The sequence below is a fragment of the Thunnus maccoyii genome, chromosome 17, assembly GCF_910596095.1.
Source record: "Thunnus maccoyii chromosome 17, fThuMac1.1, whole genome shotgun sequence".
Classification (NCBI taxonomy): Eukaryota; Metazoa; Chordata; class Actinopteri; order Scombriformes; family Scombridae; genus Thunnus; species Thunnus maccoyii.
The window spans coordinates 7,649,250-7,670,972 of NC_056549.1; the positions used below are offsets into that span (position 1 = coordinate 7,649,250).

At 42.1% G+C, this 21,723-nt stretch overlaps 1 protein-coding gene across 4 annotated transcripts in view; it reads right to left on the minus strand.

Annotated features, from left to right (window-relative positions):
* disp1 (dispatched homolog 1 (Drosophila)) overlaps positions 1-21,723 on the minus strand; it is a 92,292-nt gene that overhangs the window by 2,931 nt on the left and 67,638 nt on the right. For all 4 annotated transcript variants that reach the window (XM_042390231.1, XM_042390232.1, XM_042390233.1 and 1 more), the window contains 6 exons: positions 5,915-5,944; positions 5,195-5,318; positions 4,469-4,596; positions 2,324-2,418; positions 1,868-1,965; positions 144-1,733 (listed from right to left, as the gene is read on the minus strand). In XM_042390231.1, coding sequence (XP_042246165.1) covers positions 144-1,733; positions 1,868-1,965; positions 2,324-2,418; positions 4,469-4,596; positions 5,195-5,318; positions 5,915-5,944 — 2,065 coding nt within the window. The remainder of the gene's footprint in view (positions 1-143; positions 1,734-1,867; positions 1,966-2,323; positions 2,419-4,468; positions 4,597-5,194; positions 5,319-5,914; positions 5,945-21,723) is intronic.

A 21,723-nucleotide genomic window follows, 5' to 3' on the forward strand; every position in this document is an offset into this window, starting at 1 on the left:
ATCATGTTTCCTTTAAGCCACATTCAATTTCTGACCTTCCTTTTCTACATTTCTACTATAAAATGCATCATCAATTTAATACATACATGTACAGTATGTATGTACAGATTATATGTATACATTTGATTGCCTGCAGTACTGACCTGCTTGAATGTCTCAATGAAGCAGCTGGTGAAGTCCTGCTCGTCTGACTGAAAGACAAAGCTCTGGTTTCTCAGCTTTTGACAGAAGTTGAGGATCCACAGCTGAGATGCTGGACTGGCAATGTTGAAGCTGCTATCCACCATCAGCTTTCCCTTATTTTTGGGATTAAGGGGGTCCCCGTTATCCACAGGGGTCACGCCCCAGATGATGGTGATTGGCATGTGGAGGTCCTCGCCGTGATGAACCCTCTCGAACATGAAAAGCTTCTTGTACTCTGCGTCGTAGCGCTCAAAAGGGTGCGAGGAACGGAACACCTGAAACTCTGCCAGCTCCAGAGACGGGAGCTTCATCTTCGGGTTGACACAAACCACATACGCCCCACCGACTGTGATGGCAAGAAACCAGAATAGCCAGAGGTAACGTAGCTTGATGACGATGCAGGGCAGAACCTTCTCGAAGAAGATCCTAGATGCCTCGGAGACAGTAAACAGGCATTTGTTAGCCTTCTGGCACAAGCCTGCCCAGAACGTCCGGGTGCAGAAACCCCTTTGCTGTTGTGGGGGCTTGGAGCAGGGGAACACGTTTGGCAGGTAGCGTTCATGTAGCACCACCACAGCTGGGAGCCATGTCACCATGAGAATATAGTTGACCAAAATGGCAGTACCTGCATAGATGCCAAAACACCGAATAGCAGTGATGTTGCTTACATAGTTGGCATAAAAAGCTGCAGCAGTGGTGAAGCTGGTGACAAACATAGACAAGGCGGCATGCTGCAAGGTCACACCGACCGTCTCTGCCAGCTCAGCATGGGGTTTATCAAACTTGGTGTAGTTCCATACATCGCAAAGTACGAAGGCGTCGTCTGCACCAATGCCTACCAGGATGATGAGGGCTGTGAGGTTCATGAAGGGGAAGAACTCAAAGTTGAAGACCATACGGTACAGAAAATACGACACAATGAGTGAGCTGATGATGGCTATTATTGTCATCAGGGTGATGAAAACTGATCGTGTGTACACACACATGACCAGCAGGACAATTACTATGGCTATGGCAGGGTACACTGTGTCCGTGAGGAGGTAGTCCTGAAAGAGGTCGTGTTTAATGCCAAACTCGATCCCTGTGACTGTGGTGATGCCGTCTGATGAGTTCCAGTTCTCAAAATTGTCTAAATAAATGTTCATCATAGACTCTCCTTTCTCTGTGGGGGAGAAGAGCATGCTGTACTTGAGCACAGGTGGAGGGAAGTCCAGGCTCTTGGGACTGAGGAAGTCCTTGTCCACCAGGAAGTGAAGGATCTGATAGACAGCGTTGTACTTGGTGCACTTCCGGGGCACGCTGGCACACTTCAGCTGGTCTTTCCGTTTCAGGGCCATATCCCAGCAGTCGGGTGCCAGTGTGCCATTGTGGTAGTACTTGGCACACGAGCGTAGGATCTTGAGCGTGTGCGATACATCACGCTCCGTGATCTTCTGGCAGGACGACCTGTTGGTGAGGACGGCAATGTAGTTACCAAGTGTCCAGCTGGGGCAACAGGAGGCGTCGTTGGTGCGCTGGCAGAGGCTCCAGTAGTCGCGATGGGAACGCACCTGAGGACAGAAACAAATAACAAATATACAGATAAAGAGAACGAGTAGAAAGATAGACAGAAAGATATATAAAACCATTATAAAACTTGACTGAAGTAATGATGGCTACAGCTTGTACTGTTCCACATTCTTACCCTTGTGTTGTCCAGATTGCACATGGATTTGATGGCCTGAATATTCCACAAGTTCTTCCCCTCAGCTGATGTGAACACCAGTCTAGAGTAACTGTCACCTGCAAGAAAAGAGGTTTACTTAGGGGGAAAACAATCTTTTCTGCATTAATAAAAGTTGGGAAAATATGAGACAGAAATAAAGACAATTAAAGCATCTGGCTGACACAAACCTCATGGAAACTGAAACAAGCCTTTACTAATATAAATGCACAACATATGCAGCTAACCCTTGTCCTTATATGGGTGAAATGTGTGTTTTTAACAAACCAATATTTTTTCAGTTACTTTTCACTTTAATTCCAAGACTCATTTTGTTCGGTTGTGCAGGACTTTTCGTGTCCTCTTTATCCATAATCAGGTCTAAAGTTAAACTGGTGTAATTCCTCAGTTCTCTCCAATCTGTTTTCAAAATCTTACCTGGCACATCACAGAAGAATTCTTTACTGAAGTCCCACTCTGCTTGTCGTTTCTCTCTGTCAAAGTGGTCCTCGGGCCATCTGGGCTCTTGGTGACTACAAAACAATAGAAAACAATAAATAACTGTCTACATGTCGAATATTTTATTACATCAGCCACAAAAGAACGGTTATAAAAAAAGGGAAAAAATGATGGGAACAGAAATGAACAAACCATATCAATAGTCTTTAGTTGACTGGCCAATTAAAATAAATAATTGTACCGAATTGTTTCCTGAGAGTTGGATACTGCTACTTAATGGACCCTTAATGAGCGACTAATGTAAAGTTGGCAGCAAATCTTTAGAAGAATGTTGGAACAAATTTTAGACAAATCATTATAATTGGTAAAATATTTTTTTTTTAAAAGCTTGAGAAGAAAATACCCCCTGGAAGAGGAAAAAGGGATCCAAACCCAGAAAGAACCAAGACAAAGACAGTCAGTTGCGTGATTTCATAAATCACTAAATGGTGAACAGACATGTTGCTGTGTTTGAGACGACAAAGTCAGCTTGAATCAAAATGAAGGACGCAGATCTGAAGCTCAGTGATGAAATAAGCTGCAGTAATTGCTGCTCAAGCCTGCAAAATCAAGTGAAGGGCTCCCTTGCTGTGGGATACTGGTGCCATTATTATAATAATCATAATAGTGGTTCTGATTGAGCAAAGGGCTGAGGGGGGCGACGTGCAGACAAGTCTTTGGAGTGTGTGCATGTATTGTGTGCGATTACGGTTCAGACAGGCCTTCTTTCTCTGTGTATGGTTTGTTTTCTTTTTTTAGTCGCCACATCCTCTGTAGGAAGAGGAAGGCAGCGTAATCAGGTGGCTGTCAGGGAGAGACTGAGGGGTTGACAGACGGAGGGGATGAGGCAGGGAAGCTTGCTGACAGCAGCAGAGGCCTCTCGTACTCCGTGCGCGCATAAGCACACAATTACATCTGCAGACAGACACGTGGAACGAGACAAGAGAGAGAGGAAGACAAAGACGGCCACAGACGCTGCTGTGAAAGAAAGACAAGAGACGAACGCAGACGGGAAGATACGGGCTGCAGCTGAAAGGATCTATTTTCTAATCGGCGGAGTGGAGATGCAATTTTTAGAAATCTGACTAAGAGGGGTGTCAGCTCACTGCAATGTCAGTGTCATTCATCAAGAGTACTGCATCTATTGATACAAGTAGAAAAAAAAATAACATTTGAAAGTGAGCAGAAAGGCATGCGGAGTGAAAGCAGTCAGACAAACATGCAAAGGCCTGCTCTTGATTAGAGAACAGACTCCCGCTGACAGGAGACAGAAGATGACCTTGTGGATGGACAAATCTCTACTTGGCTCCCCTTTTCTTTCAGGAGAGGATTCAGACTTTTCAGCACGTCTGTTAGCAGTATCCTTCAACTCCTCTGTTTCCCCTCCATACCCCTCCCCCCTCCCTCCCTCTCATCACTACCTCAATACCCACCTCTGGCTCCCACCCCCCCCTTCAACCCTTCAGTGAGAGAAGCTAAATTTGTGCTGGCATAGAGAGAGGCTACATTTTAACAACCATACAAGAAAATCTGCCAAAGTTGTGGTTTTTGTTAGTAGCCCTGTTAATGTGTAAATAGCTTAACAACAAATTAACAAGCTTTTTTGTACTATGAGTAGTTCCATCAAGTATTTGAATTCAAAATAATCAATGAAGGTGCAGAGTTATTGTGAAATCTCATTTGTTATTTGTGGCCTCACTTCAAAAACTAGACAGACAAACCCCAATTCTGCTGTCTAAATTCTAAACTATTGTTCCTGAAGGTTGCGTTTTTCTGTTTTTATTGGAGAAATAATGTTATAATTATCTTTCAGAGACTTAAAATGAAACTTCTGTAGAATCTTCTCTCCGGATCATGACGGGAAGCTTTCCCACGCACCTTCTCCTGAGATGCTGCAGTACTTTAAGCTCATTGTCTGTGATTTGTTTTTTTGTTAAGCAACTGTACATCACAGTACACATTCAGAACTGGCTCCAGGACTCAACAACTGCCTGGTAAAACGTCTTTAACGCTTTCAAAAACAATGTTAAGAAAGTAGAATGTGCAGACAGTGTGAGACAGGTGTGTGTGTGTGTGTGAAGTTACTTTTTGGCCTGCTCGTCAGCATATTTGAAGGGGTAGTTGGCCAGTGTGGCTTTGTAGCCTGTGTTCTTCACCATGTTGTTCCATGTGACCAGCCGTTGGCCGATGGCTGTTCCCCGGGGCTCGAAACCCTTTTGAAGAGAAAGAAAGCAACGGAAAGTGAAAGTTATGAAATTTACTGCTTTCAGGATACAAAGTTATGATTTAAAATGACGCAAATGGACAATTTTAGTCGTCATACCGTAGCTGTCCGTTCGACTTGAAAGTAACATGCTTACTCACGGGAGAAAACGTCATAAATTACATTGAAACACTGCGCTGCTCGAGTTTGCTTGTTCCACCCAATGTGAGCTAATCAAAGCGTAGCGGGGAGGCAGTCAAACATATGTGCAACTGGATCGCTTTCAAAGTGTGCTGGGTTTTCAACATTACTCCGTTCACATAAAAAGAACCACACCTACACTGTATTCCAGGAAATCCAAATGGAACAGATGCTGTTCCTTAATACTAGTTGACCCTGTGAGACGTTTGCTACTCTTCTCATAAAACATCATGCACAAGGACACTAATGTTTTTAAAAAGCTTCTGGGCTGAAGCCATTTAGTTCTCCTTGTTGACTCCACAGATCCTCAGTGATTCAGATGTGGGATTAGCCTGGTTATTTGGATACTTTGTGTTGAAGGAGGGTTGATATAATAATCTATGAGCATTGAGCTGAGCATTACTCACCAACAGTGGATCAGAGAAATCAGGCAGGTCAGGTACCAGGATGCCAACCAGGGCACACACGACGATGAGCACTGTGCACACGCCCAGCACCACCACTGGCCAATCAGCTATCAGCTCGGCATAGCTGCAAACAAAGGAGACTTAAATTAGTGAACTATACAACGAGATCTGTGACCACAGCTTACTCAGAGCTTCAGTCCTGTATCAACCTCTCTCATAAGGTAAGTAAAATACACATTGTGTACTATATGCTGTCAAAAATATATGTTGAGTCACTCAAGACACAATGGTCTACTACAATCTAGTCTACTTTATCTTGTTTTGGAATATGACATTTGCTTAATTAGCATCGATGTTAGTAGGCATCTCAGGTTTTGCACTCATGATTTTGCCCCTCAAACCTCTCTGAAAGCCATGAAAAAGCTTGGATTGGGTTTGAGACGGCAGTTTAGTGCAGTGTAACTGGGAGATGTGGAGATTTCAAACCGCTAGTTAACAGAGGCCGGGTACAGAGAGAGAGAGAGACACACAACTCCCATCGATAACTCTGATGACTCACTACTGAGGAATGACGGCTCCACGGGAGCAGTGATGGATGGATGACAGATATAAAGGGAGGAGGTAGAGAAGGAGGAGGAGGAGGAGGAGGAGGAGGAGTAGGAGGAGAGCTTTGCAATCCAGAACATCAACAGAGGAGAAACGGTTTTTGGCAGGTCTTACCTTTTAGGGAATCGAAAGGGCCGTGCAGGGCTGAAAAACAAAAAGAGGGAGATAAATCATGTTTACATTTTGAAGTCAAAGCAACATCCAATCGAAAACAGATTTGCCGAGACTTCGGAGCGAGAGCGGACATCTTTTCTTCATGATCCGCTGTCTTTTCTTTTTCCAGCGGGAGCACACACCTTCGGTACTGGACCACTGAAAACATTAAAACTGACATGGCTGTCAGAATCACTTTCCAGTGATCTTAGCATAATACTCTTTGCTCCGTTTTCAAATCCCTTTCAGATGTGTCTGACAACTTCACCAGTGTTTCTAATATACAATGTGCCACACACAGGCAACGTAGGACATCAGAAATAAACGTTTATTCTACAGATTGACATGAAACTGAAAATTCCTGCCTGGCTCAACCTGATCCTGAAGGATTCGACTCAAACCGAACCTGAAGGGAATAAAGCTGACAGTCGGCTTGAACCCAAATAAAACTTCAAATGTTCAGTAATAACTGTAAAACAACATTTTTGAATCTGATCCCATGAAGATACTTGAGAAATTACACTACAAGCTGACATAAACCTCTTGGATTACGGCTGTACAATCACACATTATTTTCTTACGTATCCTATCCTGTAATCAGGCGTCTTGATACTGAGGGATTTAACTCCAACACACACACACACACACACACACACACACACGAAAATACAGAAGCATTTGAAGACTTCAGCTGCTCAGGATCTATCTGGACTTCTCGTCAGCTCCTCCTGGGAGCGGTTGGGGAGCGTCCGGTATGCTGGGAGAAGCAAACGCCCCGGGTGGAGGGGAAGAGGAGGAAGTGGGAGAATCAGATATGGCCACCTGATCACAGCAGGGCTGCAGGAGATAAGTGAAATGGACTAAAGGGGTTTGGAAGAGATGGGAACTAGCATATGTGGAAGGAATGCAGAGGGAAGACAAGAGTTAACATCACATCTTGTGATGCGATGTTAAATCTGGACCTGGAAGGGGTTTGGTGTCCTTCTCAAGACATGTTAATTTATTGAGATTTGGCCTAATAAAGTGTCTTATTACGCACACTGAAGCTAATTGAAGGTGGTTTTTAATAGCTGGGGGTTTTAATGTTGATAAGGCAGAGGAGAGGGTTGAGTAAAGGAGGCTCAGGACTGTGACGTCTTCATTAATAAAAACCCGGATGACTCCCCCCTTCTGACAGAAGATAGAGGGAGCAGATGGGCACCTCCTTGGATTAAATTTTCAGACAAACCAAGTCAAAAAAGACTTTTGTAAAGACAAATGATCCGCTTTAAAAGCCTTAACTAAAAGCTAAAAGCATTTTAAATACATTTCATTGCATTGCTGACTATTCACATCACTACTGCAAAGAATGTGGCCTTCATTTACCCCCCCTGAATGGCACACCGAGGAACAGGAAGTGAGCTACCGAGGTCGTCTTCTGCTGCAGCCAATCGGGTCATTAGCACGCAGGACGTTTACGCTGTGATTGAAGCAATCTGGCCACAGGAGCCAGAGAGGTAGCCGTCGTATTTTTGCCTATTTTGACGTCAAAGTAAAATCTGCGGAATGTTATAATTAGTGGTAATGAGAAGCACAAATGAACTGGAGCTATTGGTGAGGGATTTTACTCCACGGGGGCGGGTTGTAGGAAGGCAGTAAATCCCTTTTTTGAGTTAACTGGACACATTAATATGACAGCCAGATGTCAAGTGGCACAGCTTTAAAGCACGGAAACAAACAGGGCATTGTTTTTTTTTTGCTTTTGATATGCAAATGATATATTTCCTCAATAAAAATTAAAACATCAGAATCAGTTTTTGGTATTTTAACTTTGGGAGTCTTGCCCATTCTCTCATACATTAAATTATTCATAGTAATGCAAATAACCTGAGTTCTTCCTAAGGTGGACTTTCCTTTCAACTTACAAAGTGACCTTTAACCTGGTTTAAACTAACAATGCCTAATGAAAACCACATTTCCCCTGCCCTTCTTTGAACTACAAGCCAAGGGAAAACTCTGTATTGCAAATGTAATTCTTTTCACTGTGTCTCTGTCTCTCTCTCTCTTGGCTTTCCATGTATGGCCTCGAACTGCAGACCTCAGGACAGAGATATGGCCCCGAAACAGAGGAGCCGCGTTATTGGAAATAGTTGGAATGGATTCATAAAAGCGCTTTAAGGCATATCTATTTGTCTGCTAAAGGTCTGTTTTGAATTTTTTGGTCCGCAGCACTCCAATACGAATCCGTTTCAGCAGATTGGAAAGACGACGTGCAGCATACCTGAGCCGGCCGTTTGGCACCGGACTTCAAATGACAAAAGCGAGATAGATCGAAAATCCATCAGGAGCAATAATTTATACCGTTCACAGAAAATTCAAGTGACATTTTCTGTAGCTTATGAAACAAAGCACCGTCACACCTTACGCGCATGAAAATAAAGGAAGGAGGCGAAGAAACAGCTGGGAGGGGAGGTGGGACGGCCGACGATTAGTAACAGAGGCTCTAAATTCTGCAGGATGACAACCGGCCCCCGTTGGGTTTCCTCCCTGACTCTCTGATCACTTCAACTCATGACGGCTGTAAAGCAAACTTAAAACTCTCTCTCTCCGTCTCCATCCAACTTTCTACCTCCTCTCTTTCTTCCTCTGGCTTCTGCCACCTCTTTTATTTTCTTTCCCTCTCCCCCCGGCCCTGAGTAACCTTTCAGTGTTATTCTATTTACCAGAGGGAGAGTGTTTCTGGATCACTGGGCTAATTAATAAGGTAAACACAGACCGCCAGCCGCTCACTCAGCACTGTGCTGACAGAGGAGAGAAACAGAGAAGCAGTTGGGTGCTGAGTGTGTGTGTGTGTGTGAGGGTGAGCGGGTGTGTGTCTGTTTTGTGATTTTGGGCTGTCCGAGATGAAAGTCGACAACTGAGAGAGAGAAATGTCTTTGGGGCGACGACCCAAAACCGTGGACCTAAACTGCACCGTTAGAGACGCACGACAGCGGTCGACGTAGCGCTTGAAACTAAGGTGTCGTCTTGTCTGAAGTGTTTATATCGATTCCGATTGGCTACGTTTGAAGGCGGGGTGAAAAACGAGTGGCATGAGGCGATATTTTGAATAAACGCACAAATGGTCTCTCCTTTAAGGCATTGATGGTGTTGCATTCAGTTCAAGCTCATATCCTGCAAACCTTTTCACCTGTCGGATGATTTTCAGTTTCGGAAAGTTACAAAAGTTGTTGACGAAGTCCACCAATTCTTGGAAAGGTGTTCTTGCATGCTGTTAAACTATCTGACAAGCGTTTTGTTTGAAGCATATTGAGCCCTTTAGCAACTTAAAACAAACTGTATCAACTGTATTCTGACAGTGTTAGAAATGGGTTTATTGTAAGTTTGTAATTCTGCCAAAGAAAAAAAACACAAAAAGAAAAAAAAAATCAAAAAGTTGAAGCAGTGATATGCAATAAAACTGCATACGGGTATCTGTGTTTATATAGTAAACTAAGCTACATGCATTATTTGTATGTAGAAAATGTCCATCTCATTGGGTTTATATTCAGATTTTTACTGTACATATGAAAAATTCTGTAAAGTTTTATACATTTTCCAAGTTCAATATTGTGGAATCTCTGAATTTAATTCACAAAACTCAAAGTTTGTGATGCGAGTAAATGTGACTGTACATACCTGCGTATGAGTGTGTATGTGTGCCGCGGGGTTGAAGGTGAGGGTTCGGAGGCAGGGAGGGGGGGTGGGGGGGGGGGGGGGGTTAACTGTCAACAGACGGGCGGGTAAATATTTCATGAACAAGGACTTCAAGTCGGAGCAAGAGCAATTAGTGTCAGCCGTCAGACTGCTCGGTCCGCCTCGCCCTGATTAGTGCCTCGCTGGAACGCTGCACACAATTAGAGGCTGGACCTAGCCATGAAATAGGCCGAGGCTACCAGCGCTCCCATCTGAATGACATCATGAGACTTAGGCTAGTGCACTGTGCCTAATAAGTAGTGAGTATATTTATACAAAGACTATTATAAATAAAAGCATAAAGCTGAGAGGGGTATTAACAGTCCTTAAAGTGAGCTTATGTGTATACGCTAGGATGACATTAATGAGACTGTAAACATTAAATGGGCCTATAGGGGGGAAGGAAATAAAACTACATCAGTGTCAATGCTTTGTGAAGTAGAAACAGTTCAATAAATAATTGTAATGTTTGAATGAGAACTGTTAAGTAGCCTATATTTGTATACAGACAATAAAGGCCTTTTAAGAAGTAAAAGATAAGTGAGTTTTGTCAAACAAAAAGGCCTGAAAATGAATTAGCAGAGCAGTGTTTGTGCAAACAAGTCATAAAATCCAGCACAGCAAATAGCTTCACAGCTTTAACTCAATAGAAATAAGAGAAATACCAAACAAGACTGTCAGGAGAAGTGCTATAAAGAAAACACTGTGTATGGAAATGTTTCCAAAATGTTCTCAAATATGCTTTCTCTGACTGGCAAAAGAAATATAAAACATCATATTTCAGAGAAAACCAAATCTAAAGGGCGACGTTGCATGAAAAAGCAGCAATCAGTGTTGATAATAAGTTACAGGAAACCCTGCGTGCTCGGAGGTACGTTAGCTTCAGCGCTCACACGGTGTGATTCACAGGGCATCGTGTTTCTAACAGGCCTCCAATAAACACTGGAACAGGCCTGTGCTTTTTAAACACAAAGTTTAAATTGAGGTCAGCTGAGGACACTCTCTTCTCATTATCACATGAGTGAAACAGATCCAGAGACGTGGGACATGTCAACCGCAAGAAAGTGTAGTAAAGTGTAATAACTGCTGCTTTCTGGAAGTTTTCTTACACTTGTGCTTGTATCCACATGTGTTTTTTAAATGTTTTATTTAATTTGAGCCATGTCATGTCCATAATGTGAAGTCATAAACCACAAGCTACTATACAATCCCTCAAGGAAACTGCGATTTTGCGATTGCATTAATTAATACAAATTCAAGAAATCTCTGCAATATTTGTGGCTAAATGCAACTTTTCTGCATGAAACGGTCAAATCAACAGACCGCTTGTGATTTGGACCAGTTGACGCATTTTGTTGTGGTAACTTGTGTCATCGCAGCGCGTTCAGGTGGAAGACGGATCTCACCTGCCGACAATAATGATGTCATAGACCGAGCAAAACAATTCACAAATGTTCCCAGATGAGGTTTTCATTCAGTTAGTCAGAAGAATTCAAGTTGATGTTGTTCAGACAGCAGAGATGGACCTCAAGCATAAAAACGGGCACTTTGGAAATGAAACATTTTTATGGATTTTTTGAATAAAATAGATTCATTTTAATGGTGTTATTAATTGATGTTATTTGTTCAGGTGAAAGTTTATTTAATAAAGGCTCATAAATGGAACTCAAGCACAGTATTTTCTTTTTTATATAACTGATGTTCAGAAAATAAATTTAAAAATTAAAACTGAAATATAGTTTCTTTGACATTCAGTATGCTTTTTATTGAAGGAAGTGATTTCATATGACTCTTCATTGGTGGTAGTTTTTTTAAAAATGACGTTATTTTCCTTTGTTTGCAATTTTACTGAAAAAAGAGCACAAGCGTTGCAAACTGTGTCACAATTTTTCAGAAAAATCGCTGCAAAAATCAATCATTTTCAAATGCAATAACAAAAAAAAACTGCAAAATCCTGGAAGGACTGGCTAGATATGTTTTCATATCAAAATGTATATGTATGTCTATAGTGGTATATTGAAATCAAAGCAAATGAATCACCTTTAACGACACCTTTAGCTATTCAACTACAACTATTTTACCAATTATTTTACAGTGTATAGTATATTATTATTATTATCTTTGTTCTGCTGCGGTGGAAATCAATGTGTGTCTATGGTTTTTTTTTTTTTTTTTTGGATGACTGCATCCACTGGCGAATGTGGCCTTCTTTGGCTGCACCTGCCATTCCCCGAAATTCTCGGGAGGTGAAATACAGGCGCGCACAAATTCCAGACATACAGGCTGGATTTCAGCTCCGTAGCCAATAGTTACAAGCTGTCAGTCAGTGTGACGTCTTTATTACGGCTGTTCCTCACCTCATCTTTATGAGTTTGAGCTCAAAGACCCAAACCGTGCACAGGCAAGTGTGTGGAGCAGCTGGTGCAGAAACCTTCTGATAGATGTGCAAATAACTAGATTATTTTGGATCCTGTGCTAGCTATAGCCATTTATATGATTAGTACTTTATATCAAAAAGAAAAAGACAGTCCGTAAGTGGTGGGGAATGCCAGCAGTAATCTACGTTCCAGACGAATGAATATGCCAGAAAACCTTCTTAACCTGCCAACCTTACACTGCATGGTTGAGCACGACTATAAGCGAGACAACTTGAAGTGGGTTTGTGTGGTCTGAGAGAGCAGCGGCCTTTTCTAGAAGACCTGCTGCCCCAAAAGATCCTTCAGCGTTCCCTCCATAGAGCACTGCTTTCTAAAAAACGAGCGTGACAGACGCAAAGACCTGCACCGCAACAACAATAGAGCGACTTGGAAGTGTCTCATCCGCAGTGAATTCCCCTCTTTCAAGCCGAGACACCTTATTAAAACAAGATGAGTCACTTAGCTATCGTTTTACAAAAAAAAAAAAAAAAGGTTTGTGTAAACTAAGAGTTTCACCCTGCATTAAAAAGCAAGAATGCATGTCTCGGCAAAGGCGTCACTTCTCACGAAAGAGACGATTTACCTACTGATGTTTCTGCTGACTGACGGTATGTATATTAATACATAATAGCAGAAGACGTCTACATGTGATAAACACTATGTAGAGAATGTAAAACTGTGCTGCCAATACAAACTACATCTAAATTAAATGTCAGTACTTTGACGTCATGGTTTCATTTGAAATCCAGCGTATCGGAGCTAAAATAATGATAAACACGTCTCTGTTCTAACACTAAACTCCAACCCGTCCTCCATCCTCTGCTGACATATGATCGAATAAGCGAGTCTGGTTCTGGGCCACCATTTGGTCTTCTTCTTCTTCTCAAGGCCTGCTTTTGATGTTCGGTATAATTTTTTTTCCACAGAGTTTTGGGGTTTTGGAGCAGCTTTGTGATATACAGACACCTGGTGTAGCTAACAGTTCCTCCAGCCTCATTTATCAATTGTAATTTTAAACAAAGATCAACTGTATCTCCTGCAAAGGAAATGGAACAAAGACGATATTAGTTGGTACTATGACCAAGATGATTTTGGGAAACCTGGCTCCAGTTGAGGCCCTTAGGCCAGGAGCCTTAATGATGATGGCTGAGTCAAAACCTGTCCTCCCCACTCTCTCAAAGAGAGACTGTATGTGTGTGTATGTGTGTGTGTCTATTGGGAAGGGAGAGTGCTGGGGGTGGAGGGGGGATCTGGAAAATTCCAAGTCAAGGTTCACAAAGTGCAGGAGAGGAAATAAAAGCACAGAAAAAAAAGTGGTACACAAGAAACTTGCTGTTTTTCCTCAACAGGAGTCGTTTCCTGGTTCTGTTAGTTTCAAGCAAACATCAACTTGAAGTGGGAAAATCTACACAGATGCATTACATACAGTACATGCATATACTATATATATTCCATTAGGAACAAACATCAGTCATTTAGATACTTTGCAAACAAAATGTGAAGTTCTACTATCTAAAATCATGTCATGACAAATATTAAACCTGTTGCATATACTATACCTGCATTCTAGTGAAATATAATAATAATAAACTTTATTTATAAAGCACTTTTCATATATAAAATGCAGCTCAAAATGCTTTACAGGAGAAAAAAATCAAAGCCGCAGGTATTAAAAAGAAGTCATGAGAGGCAATTCTATAAATAGAAAAGAGCAATAAAAATAAAACAATAAAAAAAAGCATAAAACAGGTATAAAAGAAGTATCAAATTAAAAACAGTGATGTTAAAAAAAAAGAAAAGAAAAGTAAGATCATAAAAATAGGTCTTGGGCTGTTTCTTAAAACTATCAACAGAAGTTGCTGCAGAAGTTTGTGGTGGGAGTTTGTTCCAAACCTTTAGTGGATAAAAACAGAAAGCTGCCTCACCGCACTTTTTATAGTTCATTTTTGGAAACATTTAGCGAGGCTGCACTAACATGACCTAAGTGGACGGTTTGGAACGTACTCGGATAAACAATCAGAAATGTACGAAGGTGCTGAACCATCGAGAGGCTTATAAACAAGTAAGGGAGTTTTTAAAAAATCAACCCTCAGCGACACAGACGGTGTAATGATGCTAAAACTGGAGTGATGTGATCTTTTTTGGTCCTGGTTCTCTCTATGAGATCTCTATGAGCTACAGCCTATCAATGTTTTTTTTTTCTTCAGTAATCCTGAATAAAGTGCGTTACAAAATCCAGGCGAGAAAAAAAAAAAAGCATGACTCATCTTTTTGGCATCCTCCAGTGTAAAAGCAGTGTCTAACTCAATATTTCTTAGGTGATAAAAGGCAAAAGTCTTTGTACAGCAAAATAAATCTTTTATTGAACTACCTGGACACTCAAACATCTGGTGATTCCCACACCCGGGCTTTAAAAACCAGTCATTCACTGACTGACTGTTGCACTCGCTAATTGATTTTAATGTGGCGGGGCTGGTCGGGTTATTTTAGTCTGCTGAGCGGCACTTTGACATACAGTGTGTTTTGTATATAAAGCTTCAAGATTACATCAACGGTAAACAATTACTATCACTGTCAAGAAGGTTCAACCAGTAAATAAACCGTTTATTTCACTAGTCGTTAAACCTCAAACAGATCAGAGATAATAAAGCGCTACGAACCAAAACACATTTTGCCGCAACTTGGACACATGTAGTAGTTTATCCCCCTCCAAAAGTGCGATGATAATCTTAGCCAGCCAGCCAGCCAGCAGCAGCAAGCCATCATTATCCAGCTGAGGCCAGACTAGCTGCTCAGCCGGCTTATGAGAAGTTATGACAACGTCGTGCTTACATCAGGCTTTGATCAAGCTTTATGGGACAGAATGGGCCTTTGATCTGGGATAGCTATCTTTATGGGCTTTGCTTCATACTCAGGAACTATACCGTAAGACTGAGGGGTTACAGAGAGAGAGATGAAAATGGAGAGTTAGGTGTGAAAGAGGAAAACACAGTTGAGAATACAAAGTAAAGGGAAAAGGAAGGGGGAACGGCATTTAAAATCTAAAGAAGGAAAGCTTCATAGACAAAAAAAAACAGAAGTGTCACACACTGAGTCATCTGCTTTATTTCCACTCTCCCTCCTTCAGTTTTCTGCTTCTATCTCATGACCTTCATCAGCTAATATTTGTAACAGGCTAAAAAAAAGTGTAGCAGTCACAGAGTTATCATCCTCAAGAATAGTTTGCTGCTACAGCCGGCCCCCTCTCCTCATCATACAAAAACCTTCAAAGTTAACGGTATCCTGTAGGGTTTTTTGACCACTAACAGCACTATGAAGCAATGTTTGTATGAGTGTGTCATTGTTTTGTTTTTAACCACAAGCTCAAGCATGCATCAACCGCATTACACATCCCTGCTGTCAGTTACACACTATTCCTCTGATTGACGACCGCTAGCTAGCAAACATGAATGTAAACCATGCAGGATTTAAAATATCTTTAAAGCAGCTTTGCAAATGTTTTATAAAGGAAGTAAACACATTTAATATGTTTATTGGGCCTCAAAGATACACACAATGAGTTTTGGTGTGAAAAACTGAATGATAAAAAAAAATGTAAAAACTCGACAGGGTACCTTTAATGTTTGTTGTAAAATGTACACTACTGGTGGAGATTAAAAACAATCATGACACAAACCGTTTCCCTCAGGTTGAATGTTTAATTATTTAATTATTTGATGTATTTAACATAAATTACTTAGAAATTTGCAAACTACCCAAACAACTTTTTCCAAATGCATATTCATATGCTCATGCAGTAAAAGGCACATAGCCCAATACATAAAGAATCAGTTTAACAAGGCAGACCAGCCAGGAAAGAAAGCACCTGTAGATGACATTACAGCAGCCCATGAGATTGATGAGACTGCTGTGTCTTGCTGTCATAACGGCTTTTTTTTGCCATTGTCCCTCAGACCAAACTCATACTGTGAGTTGAGCTGATATTACTCAATAACAGGAAACGGCCCTTTGTGCACAAAAACTCAAAGATAGTCTTTGTTGACCTTCTCCAGAAGAAATAAATCTCAAATAAGAGTTTTAATATATGAAGGGAAAGCAACCACTTATAATCACACATGATCGTTCTGTTCCTTAAAAACAAACCCGGCAAAATCATACATGTATATCTTGGTTTTGTAGTGCGCTTGCGTCACACGTTTATCCCGGGCTAACCTCGTAGCTCCATGTGTTCTCTTGCAGTACAGAGGATCAGGCATGCAGGATGTCAGTAAATCTCCCCCATCCATCACTGAGCCTTCACACACATGCCCCCCGGAGCTACAAAACATACACGTACATACACGGACACTCTTTTCAGATGCCATCGTCTCATTGTAGTTGAGGTTAACAACATGTAACTCGGGCTATTAAGTGGATATTTTTCTGTGTATAAAAAGCTAGAAACAACAGAAGAAAAGAAGCCTTCAAGGCTTTTAAAAAGACCCAGATTGCTAGTTTGTCTCCTTGCAAATTAACTGTGAAGGTAAAAGAGGCCCGCAGGGTCACATATCATCACCGTTTTACAACCGGCAGAGGTGTCTCTTTGACAAAAAGAAGACCAACACCACCAGCTCCTCCATATCCTTCTTTTGTACTTTAATAGGATCTTAATTTCACTTTAACAGAATAAAAAAAACTACCCTTAGCTCATGTTTTTATTGCAATTCTCTCTTCTTTCATTCTACTGCGTCACTCATTGCAATTTGTTCTTGAGGATAAACTCTGCCTAAAATGTTGGAGTGAAAGTATTTTTAATTGTCAAAGCCGGTGATGAACACTTCCTCCCAGAGGGAAGAAAAGCTGCTTCTGTTTGTCCTGCGTAGAGAGGTATGCACGAGATGAAAACACACCGTTCAACGCTGCAAACTTTCAGCGCTTGAGGGGCTTTAAAATAGTGTGAGAGTTTGTTTATGTGCACTGCATTTCTTAAAAGATAGGGAGCTTCACTCGCAGTGTCCTCCTTAACCGTGCCTGCATGTTTGTGTGTTTATCGGTTCATAAGAAGCATCTGTAATTTGTGTGCCCCTAAAGATCTCACATGTGCACACACACAGATACAAACACACACGCTTAGACGACTCTTTCTAGTGGTGAAACAAAGTGTGTCTCATGTGGCTTGTTGTGGTCTTAGAGAACATGCAGCGCTTGAGCCCTTTACTGCTTCGCCGTTAAGAGGAGAGTGTGTCAGGAACCGACCCATGTTGATGTATTTTGTCTTATATTTATTAAGTCCTATATTCAGTGCTTATTTTTTAAGCTTTTATTTAAATTTCTAGCTTCAAACGCAACAGAATAAGGCAGATTGCTGCTTACTTTATTCCAAAAAAACACTTCAAATGTATAAAACGTTTGCAAAATCATTCAACTTGCACTTAAAAGAAGTGAAAATGTCTCTGTATCACTAGCCAAACCTTAAATAAGACTTGATGACTCAAATGTACTAACTTAAAAAGAAAAATGCAGATTTTTCAGCGAGCCCAGTACATATAAAAAAAAAAAAGGCAGAACCACATCCTCACAGGTCTGTTGTGGAAAGAGAGAAGAGAGGCGACATAGATCATCAAAAAAGCACCAGAAGGCCTTATTTGAACCAGACGATTGAGAGAGCAGCCAGTAACGCCCCGCCGCAAAGCCCTTGCAAACAGTTGTTATTCTGATAATGCGCAAAGCCTTGTCAAGCTGACACCCTGAAATACAGAGCGCACAGATCATTTTCAGACAAACACTTGCCGGTCGAGGCTTGCAGCTGTCTTGACGGAGAGAGCGAAAGAGAGACGGAGGAGAAAAAAAAAGGGTAAGGACAAAAAGAAAGAATAGAAGACATAAAGCAAAAGGTTTTTTTTTTTGGCAAAACCTGCAAAGAAATAACAGCGAAGGCCTTGTGTTGCTCATGAAGGTCACTGCAAACACATACGGTCCGCCGAAACCCATCCAACTGATAAAAAGTTGCTAAATTACACAAGATAAACTGCTCCGTGCTTCGGAGCTGTCATGTTTTCATACAGTTTTCCCCGTGTGTCATAGCAACCGAACCACCTGCCTCCTACAAATACTACAAAATTCAAACTTGCTGGAGATAATAAAAGCTGACCTTTCCTCAGAAAGGAGTGTGAGAGAGAGACAGGAATTCTTGCTATCTGACAAGGCATGAATCTAAACCTAACTCGCGGTTGCCATAAACAACAGGAGCTCTTGCGAGAGGTATTGGTGAAGAGGATAGAAACGTGTAGCTCCAGGAGAGCAGAGTGTGAGCTGGGGAGGGGGAGGGAGGGGTGGGGTTAGGGTTAAATACTCAACGTGACCCCCGGATGGTTCGGTGTCAGTGATCTCTTTTGGTTGGGGAGGGGTGGGGGGTGGGGGGGGGGGGGGGGGGGGGGGGGGTGGGTGGGGGGGGTCGTAGGTGCAGGTAGAAGCAGGTTAGCTGTAACTCTTGTTGTGCCCTGAAGCTACACATAATCTGCCTTTAGTTTATTCTCTCTCCTTACACGGTTCACATTCTGGACCGCGTCCGCCATAAGTGTCCACTTGAAGCCACGGAGTAAAGTCTTGAAACTGTAGCCGTGGTCTAAGTGTGCATACTTAACTCCAGATTAACACTTCTGGATTGCATGCTCGGGGATTTGGCTGTGACTGGCTGTCTTCCAAAAAAAGTTGAAACTTCCAAGCATAGACTAAAAAAAAAACAACTTATTTTCATGTTTATAGGCCGGTGTTGGGTACCAGAATTTAACAATAACTTCTGTTATCTCACCAACCACCCCCGGCTTTTTAACACACCTGCCCAGATGTAGGTCATACGATCAAATTTTACAGATATTCACTGGTAAACCAACAGCCACAGTAGTAGAGAAACGGGGTCCAGCCGTTTCCTCCCGGTGCTGTGGCTTAAAGGCTTTCACCTGAAGCCTTTAAAAACCTGCTGGCACACACGGCGCTGACCCGGGCCAAACAGCTGACATCCCAAGGACACGCCGTTTCCGTCCGATCTTAAATAATACACATAAAAACGGCTGTGAGAGATAATCTTACAGCACGATCGCAGACGTGCTCCTGATGTTTTTAACAGACTCGCCGAGACAGATAAACGACGGATGGCTGAATCTGCTGGGTTTTTTTTTTAGCCGTGCTACAGAACTGCTGAGTTGCACTTTGTTGCCCCCCCCCCGTTCTGACGTTTTGGTTTGTTTCATATGAGGGATAAAGACCCCAAAGGCTTTTTGATCATGCTCGAAATAGAAGTATTAGGAAACAAAAGTATGGACTAATCTTGGTAAATGGATTAATGTTTTGTGAAGCTGAGAACAGGGGGCATAAAAAATCCCCCCTGTTGTGAAACGCACATAAAAAAAAAAAAGGTCTCCCCAAAGAGCTAATGTTACGACTTATCGGGGTGTGTGTGTGTGTGTGTGAGAGAGAGAGAGAGAGAGAGAGAGTGTGAGACGTAAAGTGTGCTGTGATCATACGTGTAATCCCTCGGCTAATCTGGCAGATCACAGCCTCGAGGCAGATCAAACTGATATCTGACACCATCTTGTCTGACTCTGTACCCTCAAATTATGGAGGTATTAGGAATATAACTTTACATCCGTGTGTGCGAGTGTGTGTGTGTGTGTGTGTGTGTGTGTGTGTGTGTGTGTGTGTGTGTGTGTGTGTGTGTGTGTGTGTGTGTTTAACTATTTAACTGCAGCCAAACTCTAGCAGACCTCAATGGGGGTGAAAAGGTAGACGAGGTCTGAAGGGTTTTTTGTTAACATCTTGGTTCAGGGCAAAACTACACAACTGAGACAGGTATATTGTTTCCTACCTCTAATCTCACCATCACACACACACACACACTGAACACACCACTGTACAGGAAAAGGGGGCGGGGGGGGGGGGGGGTTGAGGATCCAGTCATCCAGTCTTGGAGTGAACCCAGCCCCTGTAATTCAAACCTGTCATCGCTGAACAAGAGGGACCTGTTTGGTAAATAAGAGAGTGGTTCAACATTAGAGACGTGTACGTCCCACGCCACATCTGCTCTCCATTCTGATGTGGAACTAGAGACGGAGGAGGGAGGGGACAGCGAGAGAGAGAGAGAGAGAGAGAGGGAGGGAGGGAGGGAAATGAAGAAAGAAAGAGAGTGTTAATAGAGTGAGAGAAGAAAAAAAAATGAAAGTAATGGAGAGCAGGGAGGAGGAAAAACCACAGATGCTGTCGAATGCATCTAAATGCCTGTGCAACACAATCCTGTTGTGCCTCTTTCTGCCCACCCAGAGTTTAATGTGTGCGCACCAGGCCTGGTGCATGTACCCGCTGCGGCTACGCAAACCTCATCTTTCAACGCCACCCACAACGTCCCTCTTTCAAAATGAAAGTTATGAGAGGAGGAGGGAGGAAGGGGGGGGGGGGGGATCAAACTTAATTCGAGTAAGGAAAATTCCATGTTGAGAGGTAAGAAGAAATAAAGTCTCATGCAAATCAGATTCCCCTCGTCGAGCTGCTACCATAAAAAAGGAGCTGACATGAGTAAATAATTACATCTGCAAGGTTTTCACCCCCCCCCCGCCTCTGTGGAGATGGTAAATATAGGATTATGCAAATGATTATGCAAGGCATTAAATGGTTCCAGTTTCAAAAGCGGTGGAAGGTCTGTGGTTTTTGGAGTAAAAGGGAAATAACCAACTCACTAAATATGGATCACTTGAGGGAAGAGAGAGGAGTTTGCCAACAAATGAGTTCAATGCTAACATTCTGCCGGGACTGGAGGAGGCATGGTCGCCACGTGTGTGTGTGTGTGTGTGTGTGTGTGTGTATATATATATATGTGAGCTCGCATGCAGGTTTTCACTTAATTTGAGGAAAAACTTGCAGCAGTTCTCTCTCATCTGGAGGATAAACTTTGTTTTGGCTGTTTTAATCCCAACAGCCAGGAGGGTCTAACCGAACACAAGCCATAAATAATTTTTAAAAAATTGCACTAAACTCTACAAACAGCGCCAACATTTCTATTTGAACTGATGCTTAAACACCAGCGTCTGCCCACGATGTCAACTATAGGTCAAACCCTGAGCTACCGTATGTCATGGATCTGCTTCAGATCTCCACGTACAGTACACACAAGCTTAACATGTTTGCAGGTCAAAGTGAGAGATCCATTCGACTTCATTTGAGGACTATAAAGGGTTAAGGGGGAACAGATCCACTAATCTTTGCACTGTAGAGACACCACACATGCTAAAGTGGACAAAAAAAATGATTGGGCTTGAGGGGACATTTCAGTCCTTTCACAACATGTGGTTTCCAACTGATACAAGGGATACGCCAACATTTTTATGGTGTGAATAAAAACAAAGTTTAGAGCGTTAGCTTCGCTCTTTTCACGACCTAATGGCTCACTGTAGTTATAGACTATCAAACGGCCGTACTACAGTAATTTGTTTCCTTGTTTGTGGCAATATCTCTGGTGATAAACAGTTTTCTGTGTGCTCTTTTTGCACCACATCTGCCGTAGATGACTTTCCATTCAAACTGAATGGTGTTTTTAGAGTGAGACAGTGAATTTTGGTAGGAAAACATATGGTGAAGATTTGGTAGGAAAACATATGGTCCTCAAAGATA